At 52.6% G+C, this 11,896-nt stretch overlaps 2 protein-coding genes across 3 annotated transcripts in view; one reads left to right on the top strand and one right to left on the bottom strand.

The window, feature by feature from the left end:
• The window catches only part of Dnajc7 (DnaJ heat shock protein family (Hsp40) member C7), a 37,641-nt gene extending 34,465 nt beyond the window's left edge, over positions 1-3,176 (top strand). Inside the window, exons 10-14 of the mRNA XM_021211508.2 lie at positions 956-1,029; positions 1,330-1,476; positions 1,639-1,791; positions 2,356-2,418; positions 2,843-3,176. Of these exons, the coding sequence (XP_021067167.1) occupies positions 956-1,029; positions 1,330-1,476; positions 1,639-1,791; positions 2,356-2,418; positions 2,843-2,880 (475 nt within the window). The 3' untranslated portion in view covers positions 2,881-3,176. The remainder of the gene's footprint in view (positions 1-955; positions 1,030-1,329; positions 1,477-1,638; positions 1,792-2,355; positions 2,419-2,842) is intronic.
• A 962-nt stretch (positions 3,177-4,138) lies between these two features.
• On the bottom strand, positions 4,139-10,922 carry Cnp (2',3'-cyclic nucleotide 3' phosphodiesterase). Of its 2 annotated transcripts, none has more exons than XM_021213255.2 (4): positions 10,797-10,922; positions 8,933-9,602; positions 6,837-6,976; positions 4,139-5,584 (listed from the first exon to the last, which is right to left on the bottom strand). In XM_021213255.2, exons 1-4 carry the CDS (start codon positions 10,797-10,799, stop codon positions 5,135-5,137), a joined length of 1,263 nt encoding a protein of 420 aa, XP_021068914.1. In that variant the 5' UTR covers positions 10,800-10,922; the 3' UTR covers positions 4,139-5,134. The 2 variants fall into 2 exon arrangements, with proteins under 2 accessions (XP_021068914.1, XP_029402545.1); XM_029546685.1 differs by lacking the exon at positions 10,797-10,922 and adding an exon at positions 9,872-10,028.
• Between the last annotated feature and the right edge of the window lie 974 nt (positions 10,923-11,896).

Raw genomic sequence — 11,896 nt, 5'->3', positions numbered from 1 at the left:
AGTGAATTCCAGGACAGCCAGGGCTATACAGAGAAACCCTGTCTCGAAAAAGAAAGAAAAAAAAAATCAAAGATGAATGAATGTATTTCCAGAAATTCAGTGAGCATTGGTATCAGTCTTCCTGCCCTGGTCGCCAAAGCTGATGCGCGTTAAGATGGGCTAGTGTGATGGAAGTGTGGACCACCTTGCTGGTGTAGCAACTGGCTGCACTGTGCTGACTCTGCCCGTCCTTAGCAGATGTCATGTCTGTTAGATGGGGAGATCAGACTTGGTGCCATCACATGGTTAGAATACCGCTTTGTTCTGTGGGAAACAGCACTTCCAAAGTTCTGGTACTCTGCCAGTTCCAGTCACTCTTCCCATTTTGGTCGAGTTTCCTCTTTGCTTTTGTGCTAGGGAAATAGAAGCAAGACTGTGCTGGGAGTCCCTTCTCCTGTCTCACCTATGCCTCTGAGATTGACTGACCTTAGTGGAGGCATTGCCAGCGGCTCCCACCCTGACCTCGGTCCTTCTAGTGGCTCATCTAACCCCACTTGTAGCCTTGGTTGGAGCTGGCCCTGCATGCCTGCCACTGAAGATGACAGCTCTTTCATAGCAGTTTGTCTCACATGGTCATTTCCTCTTGTGTTTCAGTCCAGAGCAGTCAAATAGGTGCCGTCACAGTGTCTTTGCTGTTGGGCAGCGCTATGACACTGAGAACTTTTCCTTAGCCCTTGCCTGCTTAGAACAGGGGACTGCTGGTTGGGTACAAGTGCCAGGAAGCTGTTTTGCCTTGAAGACTGAGAGTTCATTCATCTTCTTTAGATAAGGGATTCTGCTGTTTGATGAACCATCCTACCAGAAGTGTGTCTCTCTTGCATGAGCCATAACTTCTCCCTAGAAGGTCCCCCAGGCCGTTACTCTTTATGTTACTATTTATGTCTGAGTGCTGTATTAAACTGTACTTCCTTCTCAGTTACATGGACACAGAGCAGTTTGAAGAAGCCGTGCGGGACTATGAAAAAGTATATCAGACGGAGAAAACAAAAGGTATGAGGACAAAGGGGCAGAGACGTGGTGTTCAGGGGGCTGTGGTCTTCTCGGCCTTAATGTTAAATGTCGGTTGTTGGTCGCAGCACTTGGGACCGTTCCATCTGCTCACTGGCCTGGAAGCAGCCAACAGGTGCTGGGAGGGGCTCAGGCACCTGTGTTCTGGCTCTCGCTCCTTCCATGTTAGTCTCACTTCCTATATATTCAGAAGAAAGCACCAAAAGAGCCCATTGTGGTTACCAAAGTTTCTACCCTCCAGGCAGCTGGGCTGTCTGTTGATGGCTGCCTTTCTCCCTCCAGAACACAAACAGCTCCTTAAGAATGCACAGCTGGAACTGAAGAAGAGCAAGAGGAAAGATTACTACAAGATCCTGGGAGTGGACAAGAATGCCTCTGAGGACGAGATCAAGAAAGCTTACCGGAAACGGGCCTTGATGCACCATCCAGGTGAGCGCTGGAGGAGGTGCAGCAGAACCCACAGCGCAGATGCAGTGGGAAGAAGGGGGCGCTGGGCTCCCTGTCCTACAGGCTGTGGGAGGTGCCACATTCCAAACTTGGACAATAATAGACTTTGTTTTCCTGTGTCCCTGGTTTCACTGAATCCTCTAGATCGGCACAGTGGGGCCAGTGCCGAAGTTCAGAAGGAGGAGGAGAAGAAGTTTAAGGAAGTGGGAGAGGCCTTTACCATTCTCTCTGATCCCAAGAAAAAGACTCGTTACGACAGTGGCCAGGACTTGGATGAGGAGGGCATGAATATGGGCGGTGAGTTGGTTTGGGCATCTGCAATGAGAATGGTCCCTGTAAAAGGTTTTTTCTAAAGCACCAGAAAAGCCCCCATTGTAGCTACCACGGCTTCTGCCCTCTGGGCAGCTGAGTTGGGACACTCCAGAGGAGAGGTCTGTAAGTACTCAGCCAGTGACATAAGCCAATAGGATGTTAAAAAAAAAAAGAGCTAGAGCAGGAGCCATCAGAACTGTTGTGACCTGGACTAAAGAGTCAGGATCTCCAGGACTGGTGCGTGACTTTGGTAACACTGAATTAGAGCCTTCTCAATACAGCCCCAGCATTATAGCAAGGCATGATGCCAATGGCATTCCTAGGTAAGAAGCCCAGTCAGAGGCAGGGGACGCTTTCCTTGTAGACTTCACCTGGAAGGGAACACATCCCAGAAGCAGGATCGGCAGGTTCTGCCTGGGCTGACATGGGGATAGGCTCCCTAACATCTAGACCGAAAAGGAAGAGCAGAGTGAGCCTTAGAAGTCTGCGTCTGCTCCCTCAGAGCTTTCTGATTTTCCCCTTCTTTGCCCTTTCCATGTTTCTCACCAGATTTCGATGCAAACAACATCTTCAAGGCATTCTTCGGTGGTCCTGGGGGCTTCAGCTTTGAAGGTAGGTGTGGTACGCCTGCTGCTCTTAGAAGCTCCCAGGTGACAGACCCCTCACTCAGGCAGCCCCTGGGGAATCTGTGTGGAGACAGCTGGATCCTTGTTCAGCAGGACAGGCGTCTATGCTTGTGTGGCTGATGAGGCTCCTGGGTTTATTTTTCCTGGGACCATTCTCAGTGCAGTTAGCAGGGTCAGAGAAACGTCACCAAGCCCCGTGGTATCGTGCCTTCTCCATAAGAGCAAGGGTGTCGAGAAGCTGCACACAAAGCGCACTTGTGCCCAGTGGTAGGACGCTCGCCTTGCATGCTGGCCCTTGTGCTCAAGGCTCAGGCTAGTTGATACCCTTGGAGTCTGTTTGGGTTAAGCTGCTCTCTAAGACTTTGGTATAACCACAGAGCCAACTAACAAGCCTTTCTTTTTCCTTTCAGCATCTGGCCCAGGGAATTTCTACTTTCAGTTTGGCTAATGAAGGCCAACTCCTTAGAACCCAGAAAATGCAGACTTGCTTGGTTTAACCATGAGTGTGGACAGTTCACTTCCTCCATCATGTCCTTGTGTACTTAGAGCAGTTTCGTTTTCTCAGTTGGGTGCCCTGTGTCTGTATGAGGGGTGAAGGAAAGGGAGCCAGTGCTGAGGACTAGGGAGGGAGGGAAGCCAGGGGTAGACAGGGAGGCAGCTTGTGAATTTTTGTTGTATTGTTTAACTTTATTAAAAAAGAAAAAGAATAAAATGTTTTGACCGTTCTTTGGTCCTTGGCTTTGGTGGCTGCTCTGTACCTGAGGTTCATCCAAGAACATAGGCACCAGGTGTGTGTGTATGTTTGTTCGTTCTCACTATGTAGGCTTAGACTAGAGCAGTCCTCCTGCCTCAGCCCTCTCCAGTGCTGGGATTAAGGTATGAGCCACTACATTGTCCTGCTCCTATAGCAAGGCACTGGAGGCTTGAGGGATATGGACACGAGGACAAAATTCTACTCCTGCTGGACAGTGGTGGCACGCCTTTAATCCCAGCACTCAGGAGGCAGAGGCAGGCGGATTTCTGAGTTCCAGGACAGCCAGGGCTACACAGAGAAACCTGTCTCGAAAAACCAAAAAAAAAAAAAATTCTGCTCTTTGAAAGCGTGGCAGGCAGCTCCCGGTGTCAGGCCTTTGCTGGCTTAAGGTTCAAACTGTTGTCTGCAAATGCATGACTGGCTTCTTCCTGCTTACATGAGGCAACATGAAGGGATCTATCTGCATGCTACTTAGCTAAGTTGCTGTTCTGTGCAGACACAAGAGGCAATAAGCTGATGGCACAGATACCTAGTGACAGAGAGGCCTTGAACCAGAGCGGCAGGAGGGACTGCTGAAGGTCTACTGTTGGGTGTGAGGAGCAAGGTTGCCTTGCCCAAGTGCCCCACAAAGTCCAGGCTGGGAACTCTGTGCCTTGCTGAGCAGTCTTTGGGGCACGGCCACCTGCATGCCGTCGGTCGCCTTAGCTGTCAGATAAAGGCTTTGTGCTCCAAGTTTCTGGCTCCCAGCCAACCCCCACCTTCTCTATGAGTCTGAAGCCAGCCTCTCCTTTCTGCTTCATGAAAGCCAACACTGTTGCTCTGCCCGGCCTCGTCACAGCTGTGCCCAGCCAGCAGAAGGGAGACAGGACCGATGGCCCCAAGCTGTGGGACAAAGCTAGTCTTAATGTCCGCAGCCCTAACCCCAGGGAAGACTGAGCTGGACAGAGAAGGCCAAGAGTGACAGCACACAGCTGGGATTAACATGATTTATTTCAGTATCAGTCTTAGTGATTGCTGAGGTGGGCAACACAGGCGGAGGGTAGGAGCATAAATCCCAGATTCTCGGGTGACAACCCAACTAGCAAGGTCCTGTTACTGAGCAGAAGGCAGAGTGAGGTGCTCCAGGAGCCAGACTTTACCAGAGCGGGAGATGGGGCTTACTCTTGCCAGCTCAGGGTCCCCTCCACTGGTTCTTGGTACCTACCACCCTCCTTTAGAGGAGACCAGAGGCACCATGGAGGCAAGATGGGCTGGGCAGAAAGCAAAGCTGGAGCTTCTCAAGGCATCTGACCTTGGCCTCCGTCCACACAGCAGAGACATGCTGCTGTAGATGGCCGGACCGAAACCAGAGATGTGGCTTCTGGTAATTCCATTTTCTCCCCTAGTGATCACACCATTACCCTAGTTACAGTGTGAAGGAGATAGGGACTTAGGAATGACCAAAGGTGAGAGGTAAGCCCCTTTTACAGCCCACTATGTAGCCCAAGCCTCCCTAAGGGCTCTAGCGATAGTGATTAAGACTGGCACCCAGGGATCTGACCCCTCTCTAAGCTACCACCGTTTTCCTGTGGCAGTAGCATTTGTCCCTAGCGTGTGGCAGCTCTGAGGTGTGTGTGCCCAGCTTTGGATGGGCAGGGGCTAAGGGAGGGTTAACAAGTTCCTGGATGCATCTGGGCAGATGCCACTGCAGGCCCAATGACCCAGCCCTTTTATCACCACCTCTGGTCCAGGTTCCTGAATGGTATCTTTGTCTGCCTACCCGCCTGTGTTTTAAGAGCTGAGTATTAAGGGGAAGAGAGTGGGCACAAGGAACTGGTGGTTATTTTACAGGCTCCTAAAAAGTTATAGGTACGTTAGCTTTGAGTAAAAAAAAAAAAATCTTAAAAATCAAGTGGAAGGCATGTTGCTGTGTCCACAGCAATGGTACAGTGGTGAGTGGTGTGAACCCTCAGATGATGGTGCAGATCTGCATGGCACCCCCCTTCCGGCTGCCATGTATGGGCACAGGTTTGCCCTTCCCATAGTACCCCGTGAAGATGGCTTTGACCTCCATCTTCTTAGTCAGGCTCAGCATCCAGCGCCCTTTGCCCAGGGAATAGAGCTTGCCCCGGGGTAGCTCACCCACTGCCTCACCTTGGCTGCCCCCCTTCATCTGCTGTAAAATATCTAAGAGGTCAAGACCTGTCTGCACTGGCTGCACGTCAGCCGCACAGCCTAAGGTGACGTGAGCTCGGCTCCCTGGGGGCAGGCCCTCGGAGGCAGATGGCTTGTCCAGATCACTTGGCCACAACAGCAGCTCCTGCTCATTCAGCACCACCTGGGCCCCGGCTGTCTTGGGTGTCACAAAGAGAGCAGAGATGGACAGTTTGAAGGCCTTGCCATACGATCTCTTCACCACCTGGGGAAAGAGGAGGGGGCCCATGTTAGAGGGACTGCTGGCAAAGCTGCCGAGGGTGGTCCATCCCCAGGGGGGAAAATGAGTGTGGCTGTGCAGGGGGTCTTGTTTTGTGTTGTTTTTGAGAAAGGTTTTTCTCTGTAGCCCTGGCTGTCCTGGAACTCACCCTGGAGACCAAGCTGACCTCCAACTCAGAGATCCTCCTGCCTCTGCTTCCAGAGTGCTGGGGTAAAAGGTGTGCAGGGGTCTTTTTTTAAAGGCAGACCAAATAAACACACAGCACAAGCCACTCAAGCTAAGGTTGGAAAAAGGCTCTCAGAGAGACACCAGATACAAACCCCGTTTACTAAGCCTGAGGCTCTGAGTGTACTGCTGGCCTCTCTTCTTGGCTGTTCACTTGGAAGAGAGAGGGGACACTAGCGCCTACCTCCAAGCAAACAGGATTGACAGAGTGGTAGGTGAAGAGACTGGATCAACAACTACTGTTGCTCCACAGCTCCCTCCACCAACACACCGTGGTCTACTGTCTGGTCACCTCCAGCCACACCTGACCCCCTTCTGTGAGTTCATGTGACCCAACTGTAAAATCTTTTTGTTCATGAACTTCTGTTCCAGCAGCGGTATGTGGCAGGTGCTTAGTGAGCGGACAGTAGGACAGTAGGAAGGAGCGACAGTACATAATTCAGCCATGGCACTAGACTAGGCTTTGAGAACACGGCGGACAAGGCTATGAACGGCGGGCCCTTAGCTGCCATTTCCCCCGGGGATTGGCCAGTAAGCAAGCAGGTGAGTGGCTGCGGAGAAGGCCGTGGTAAAGGAAGTTAGGAAGTAGGCAACATGCCTGTATCTGGCCATGGGCTGTGCTCTGGTGCAGGAATAGGTGGCTCAATATCCTGAGCCACTCCCTCTGAAGCAAGGCCAGTAGAACAGGCTCCCTGGGGCACAGGACTCTTAGCATTTGAGACTCTGGGACTTAACAGGGGTTTGAGAAGCCAGAACATGAACCTGCTGCAGCCTGGCATTCTCCATAAATCTATGTCAAGGAGAAGGCCCTTCGGCAGGCCCTGGGTAGAGATGGGACTCATGAGGCCCTAAGAGAGGCTATCAGAAGAGTACAGACTACACCAAAGACTGGAGGCCACACTTCTCCAACCACTGTGTGATGTCTCCGCTCTACACTGCAGTTCCAGGAGGTACTCCAACCCACCTACCCTTCCCACCTCCACCAGGGCATCCCTGGGGCAGGAGGACTCACCTCCTGTTGGGCGTATTCCTCCGCCCCGGCAGCCTTCCCGTAGTCACAGAATTTGGTTGTACAGTGCAGCACGCCTGGAGGTCTCTTTCCGAAGTAGCTGACTAGCTCAAGCTTCTCCTTGGGTTCGTCCCCAGAAATAACTGCAAAAGAGAAAAGGGTCCGGTCAAAGGTGGGGAGCTGGGCCTACCAACACCTATCTTGGAAACTGCAGGCCAAAACCAGGGCCATCACTAAGACGTTCTCGGGCGGCTCTGCTGTGCATCGTTTATTTGCTAGCTGGAGACGAAGGTCAGTGGGCAGAATGCTGGCCTGGCCTGCACCAACGCACCAGGTTGAGTCCCCAGTACTGGCACCGCGTAAAGCAAGCATGGTGACATACACATGTAATCCTAGCTCCAGGAAAATAGATGCAGGAAGATCTGGAGTTCTCAAGGTGGGGGGGGAAGTGGGAGGGGGGAGAAGGCAGCTGGGGTCCTTGCCCAGCATGCATAGGGTCCTGGGTTTAATGTTGGACAGGGAACAAACTAAACCATGCTGGCATTACAGCATATAGAGCTTCACATCTCTACCTGAGTTCTCAGGCATATGTAACATAGGGCTAGGCAATACAAGCCAAGGACAAGGGAAAGCAGGGAAAGGTGGTACACGGGGAAACGAAAGCCATCCTGCCACTTACTAGCCACCTGGGACACGCGGTCAGTCCACTGTGACAGTTCCAGTTGCCATACCCCCAAATTCCTCAGGGCCTCTGAGATTTACAGCAACCATTTCACCCAGGGGTGACTGACCCCACATGCCCTGCAGGCATGCGTGGAGGAGAGCAAGCCAAGGGCCTGGAACAGGAAGGGACCTGGGGACAGTGGGACAGTGGCTGAGGAGCAGGATGTCAAAGCTGAGCTTCCAAACAGAGGCCAAGCTTGGTGGCTGAATTCCGACTCTAGCTTTTCCATTCCTTCCCAAAAGCTAACGCTTCAAGGGGTCCTCTATTCTGAGCACGCCCTGTTATTGTCTCTGATGTCCCCTGTCACACTCCGAGCAGAAAAGCCTTCTGGTGTTTGTGGCCAAAGCCAGCATCAAACAGTAATCGTGCCCGAGCCAGCACTACCGGCTCTGGCCACAAGCCCTGGCCTTTAGCGTTGCCCCTTACCCTATACAAAAAGTGGGCTGGCTCCCAACCAACGTCTTCCCTGTAAGAGTTTGAGCCTTAGGAACCCAGAAACAAGTTTTCTGAGAACTCACAAGGGCACGAAGGACCTGTTTGCCTCTGAGCAGTCAAACAACAGAATGAAGGGGTTTGTTTGCAGACCAGCTAAAATTGAGAGTGCCTGTCTCTCCAGTACTGGGGAAGGTAAAGGCAGGAGAATTACTGCAAGTCAGAGACCAGCCTGATGGATGGAGTGAGTTCCAGGCCAGCCATGGAAGGCTACATAGACTCTGTCTCCAACAAAACAACACAAAACACCCAAGACTCAACCACCGTGGGACACTCTTCCCTACCCCAGGCTATCCACTCATTGGAGCCAACAGCCCTTGCCAGGAAAGAATCCTCCTGGCTCCTACCCAGGTACAGGTGGCAACTCTTACATCCTTTCTGGGCATGTCTCTTATGTGGAGAGAATGTTCTAGAAGGCATGAAGCCGGGTTCTCTACAGCTTGAGATGCCATGGGGGAGCCCAAGACCCATCCTCTGGAAAGTCACACAGGCTTGGCCTTGCTACTTTTTGCAGTTTAGGTTTCCACTTCATCTGCTTGGAAACATCTATTCAGCTATCTATTCTGACAGCCTTGGTCTCCTTCCGCTGAGGTTAGAGGATATGGCGATGAGAATTAGTTTTCCCACCTCCAAGACTCAGATGGAGGTCTAGAGCCAAATGGGGAGGGTATCCTGGTGCTGGGGGGAGGAGGGGGGCAAGAAAGGAGCTATGGGCATGTCCTTCTCCACTAAAGCCTTGCTCCTGGCTAGTCCTAGAAGCTGCTCCCTGTATCTTCCACCCGTCAACCCCATCCTTTGAGCTCAGCAGCCACGATGTCTGGCTCTCCATCACAGGCAAAGCACAAGGCTTTAGCTGCCCCGCTCCCTCCCCACAACCACCTACAGTGTCGAAGCTCTTTCTTGAAGGCCTTGTGATTCCCCAGCTCCTCCAGAAAGACCTGGCCAGCTTTTCGGAGGGTCTCAGAACTCTTTTTGGTCAGGAACCAGCCAAAGTAGAGTGGCAGAAAGTCCTTCTCCAGTCCGGGCTTCAGCTTCTTCAGGTCATCGGCCGACAGCTGCCACTGGTTCTTCTCCTTGAGCTGGGCACAGTCTAGTCGCCACGCTGTCTTGGGCTCCACCAGCACCACCTGGTACTGGTACTGGTCTGCCATTTCAAAAAGCTGATCTAGTCGCTCCCGCTCATGGTTGGTGTCATCAAGCACAAGAACCCTGATGTCCCGGCGGCAGTAGCCAGCCAGGTCCTCGTCCAGCCGCTTGTATGCCTCGGAGAAGTCTGCCCGAGAGCCAGGAATGATCTTGTAAGCATCAGCGGACACCATCTTGGTGCCATTGTGGTACTTCTCCAGGATGAGCCGAGCCAGAGTGGACTTGCCGCTGCCCGGCAGGCCTCGCAGGATGAACAAGGTCTTGCACTCGTGCAGAGTAGCCACCGTGTCCTCATCTTGAAGGAAAGGGAATTGCAGCTCTGGCTTGTCCTTAGCTCCTGAGGATGACATTTTTCTGAAGAAGAGCTTGGGCAGGAATGTGTGGCTTTTTCGGGCAAAGTTTGTGTTCTGTGTAAGAAGGGAAGAGAAGATGTCAGCCCCCCTGGCTCCTCAAAGCCAGCCCACAAGCACCACACCCTAGTCTCTGGCCCAGTTCTTCCAGAGGGGGACCGGTTGTCGGTTCAGGAATCCCCAAGCCTAGCTTAAAGCACCCTTGAATGATGGATGCTTTCCCCAGAGGGGAATGGTGGATTTTCTTCCTCGAAGTAGTTCCTTCAGTATCTCCAGCTGGGTTGTACGGGTAGAGGGAATCTTTCTGAAGCTATCTAAACTCTTACTCTTCTGGCTCCAAGGATCACGCTCTGCTCCGCCTCAGAACACCTTGGTGGCAGGGCATGCAAGGGCAGCAAGTGCCTGGGGCTCCCTGTCAGCCCTAACTTATATATTCTTGGCCCCTCTTCAGGATGTCCTGTTCGGAGGCCTGAGGCTCTATGTATGGGCAAAGCCACAGCTGCCTTGGCTCTCTGAGTGTGCAGAGGAGGGTGAGGGCAGGGGATGGTGACCCAAAGACCGCCTCCCTCCACCCAACAATGGCACCAACAGATAATACTCCCTTGTCTGGGAATAGGGGGACAATGGTCCCACAGAGGGCTGGTGGGGGGCAGGGCAGGAGGGCACTGGACAAAGGACATCATTCACAACCACCTCCTCCTCTACTCTCTCAGTGCGCACCCTCCCCCAATCTGTAGGACTAGGGGGCACAGGGCACCTGTATTCAGAGATCTTTGCCCCCGACTCTGCTGTGTGTTAGCAGCATCTCTCTGACAAAAACAACAAGAAATAGCGGTTTCAATTGTCGTCTACACTGGCTTCCGCCTTTGGTGTGCACCCTGAGAATTTAGCTGGCTTCTGGCTTCTCTATAACCTTGAGCAGGAACCCACTCCCAGCGCGGGCTCCACAACAGCCCTCGACTCTCTGGTGCTACCCCTGGGGCCCAGACCCATTTGCCAGCTGGTGTCGCCTAGGAGCATCGACTTTCACTTCCCTGCGGCGATATTTTCTTCTCCAAAGACACTGAGACTCCCCCCAAAACTTCCCAGCTCCCCTTGCCTTCGGGCTGCCTTGGAGGACCCAGAGGTTGGACTTCAACTCCGGAACCTGGTGTCCTCATGTGCAAGCTACTTCTGCCCATGCATCCCCAAGACTCTCGCTTTCAGTTAGCCTATCTCCCGTCCCGGCACCCACGCGCGCGCTGCGCTCACCATGATGAGTGGGCGCACCGCCGTCACCGCCTTTGCGGGCACTATGTCTCCGGGGCCGCCCGCCTGCGCGAGGGACACGGGCGTCTCGGGGTGTCCAGGGGGGCCCCCCACGCAGGGTCCTTTTCATAGCCCGGGGCGGGGCGCGCGGAAGGGGCGGGGTCTGCCCGAGGCTCTGCGCACGCGCCCGCGGGGAATGGAAACCTAGGTGCCAGGAAGCGGCGGTCTGAGCCTTGGCAGAAAGCAAAGGCACACCTGGACTCTCAATACCGAAAGAGTCCACCACGCCACCTCTTTGTTATTTAAAAGTTAAAGATTAACTTTCTCCCTCCTCTGAGACAGGGACTCACTATGTAGCCCTGACTATCCTGGAACTCACTATGTAGATCAGGATGACCAGGTACAGAGATCTGCCTGCCTCTGCCTCCCAAGTGCTTGGATTAAAGACATCACCAGGAAAGAGATGAACTCTTTTTTTTTTTTTTTTTTTTAACTCACTTTGTAGACCGGCTGGCCTCGAACTCAGAAATCCACCTGCCTCTACCTCCCACGTGTTGGGATTAAAGGCGAGGGCCACCAGAGAGATGAACTCTTAAAACAGGAGGCAGTTGCCTTTCCTGGTTCCCCAGGCAGGCTGGGATGAAATGGGTGCAGTCAGATAGCTTAAAATTTTGAAACAGGCCCATCGACCTAATCACAACTGGCATGTGATGGAAGTACCACTCAGGCCTCGAAACCAGGCCGATAGGCATCACCACCTCCTGAAACAAAAACAGAGACCTAATTCATCAAAGTCCATAATTCTGGGAAAGTCTCTAAATGTACTAACCTTGATTTCTGACTTCTATAGTCTGCTTCTGACCCAAGTATGTCAACACAGGATGTGGTTTTTATGATTAAAAGCCTACCCTGAGAAAAGTGCTGGGCTACACTGGGATCTTAAAGGTCTAGTGTAGGGGCAGGCTGGCTAATAAAGACTTTCTATTGGCTTATGCCTGTGTCTAAGCAGTCTTCTTTGCTGCATACCCCCCCCCCCCAAAAAAAAAGTTTTGTTGTTTTAAAGATGAATCTCATGTAACTCAGGCTAAGTTCAACTCTCTATG

This window comes from Mus pahari, chromosome 14 (assembly GCF_900095145.1).
Source record: "Mus pahari chromosome 14, PAHARI_EIJ_v1.1, whole genome shotgun sequence".
In the NCBI taxonomy this organism is placed as follows: Eukaryota; Metazoa; Chordata; class Mammalia; order Rodentia; family Muridae; genus Mus; species Mus pahari.
Note: the sequence above shows the minus strand (reverse complement) of the source record. Positions and strands in the feature narration are given on the sequence as shown.

What these genes read in the sequence shown, in the direction of transcription:
- Cnp (XM_021213255.2), bottom strand. An exon ending in CAAGAAAGAGCTTCGACACT is followed by an intron (nt 6,977 to 8,932) that starts GTAGGTGGTTGT and finishes TCTCTTTTGCAG; the next exon opens with TTATTTCTGGGGACGAACCC. An exon ending in AGGAATACGCCCAACAGGAG is followed by an intron (nt 5,585 to 6,836) that starts GTGAGTCCTCCT and finishes CTCTTTCCCCAG; the next exon opens with GTGGTGAAGAGATCGTATGG.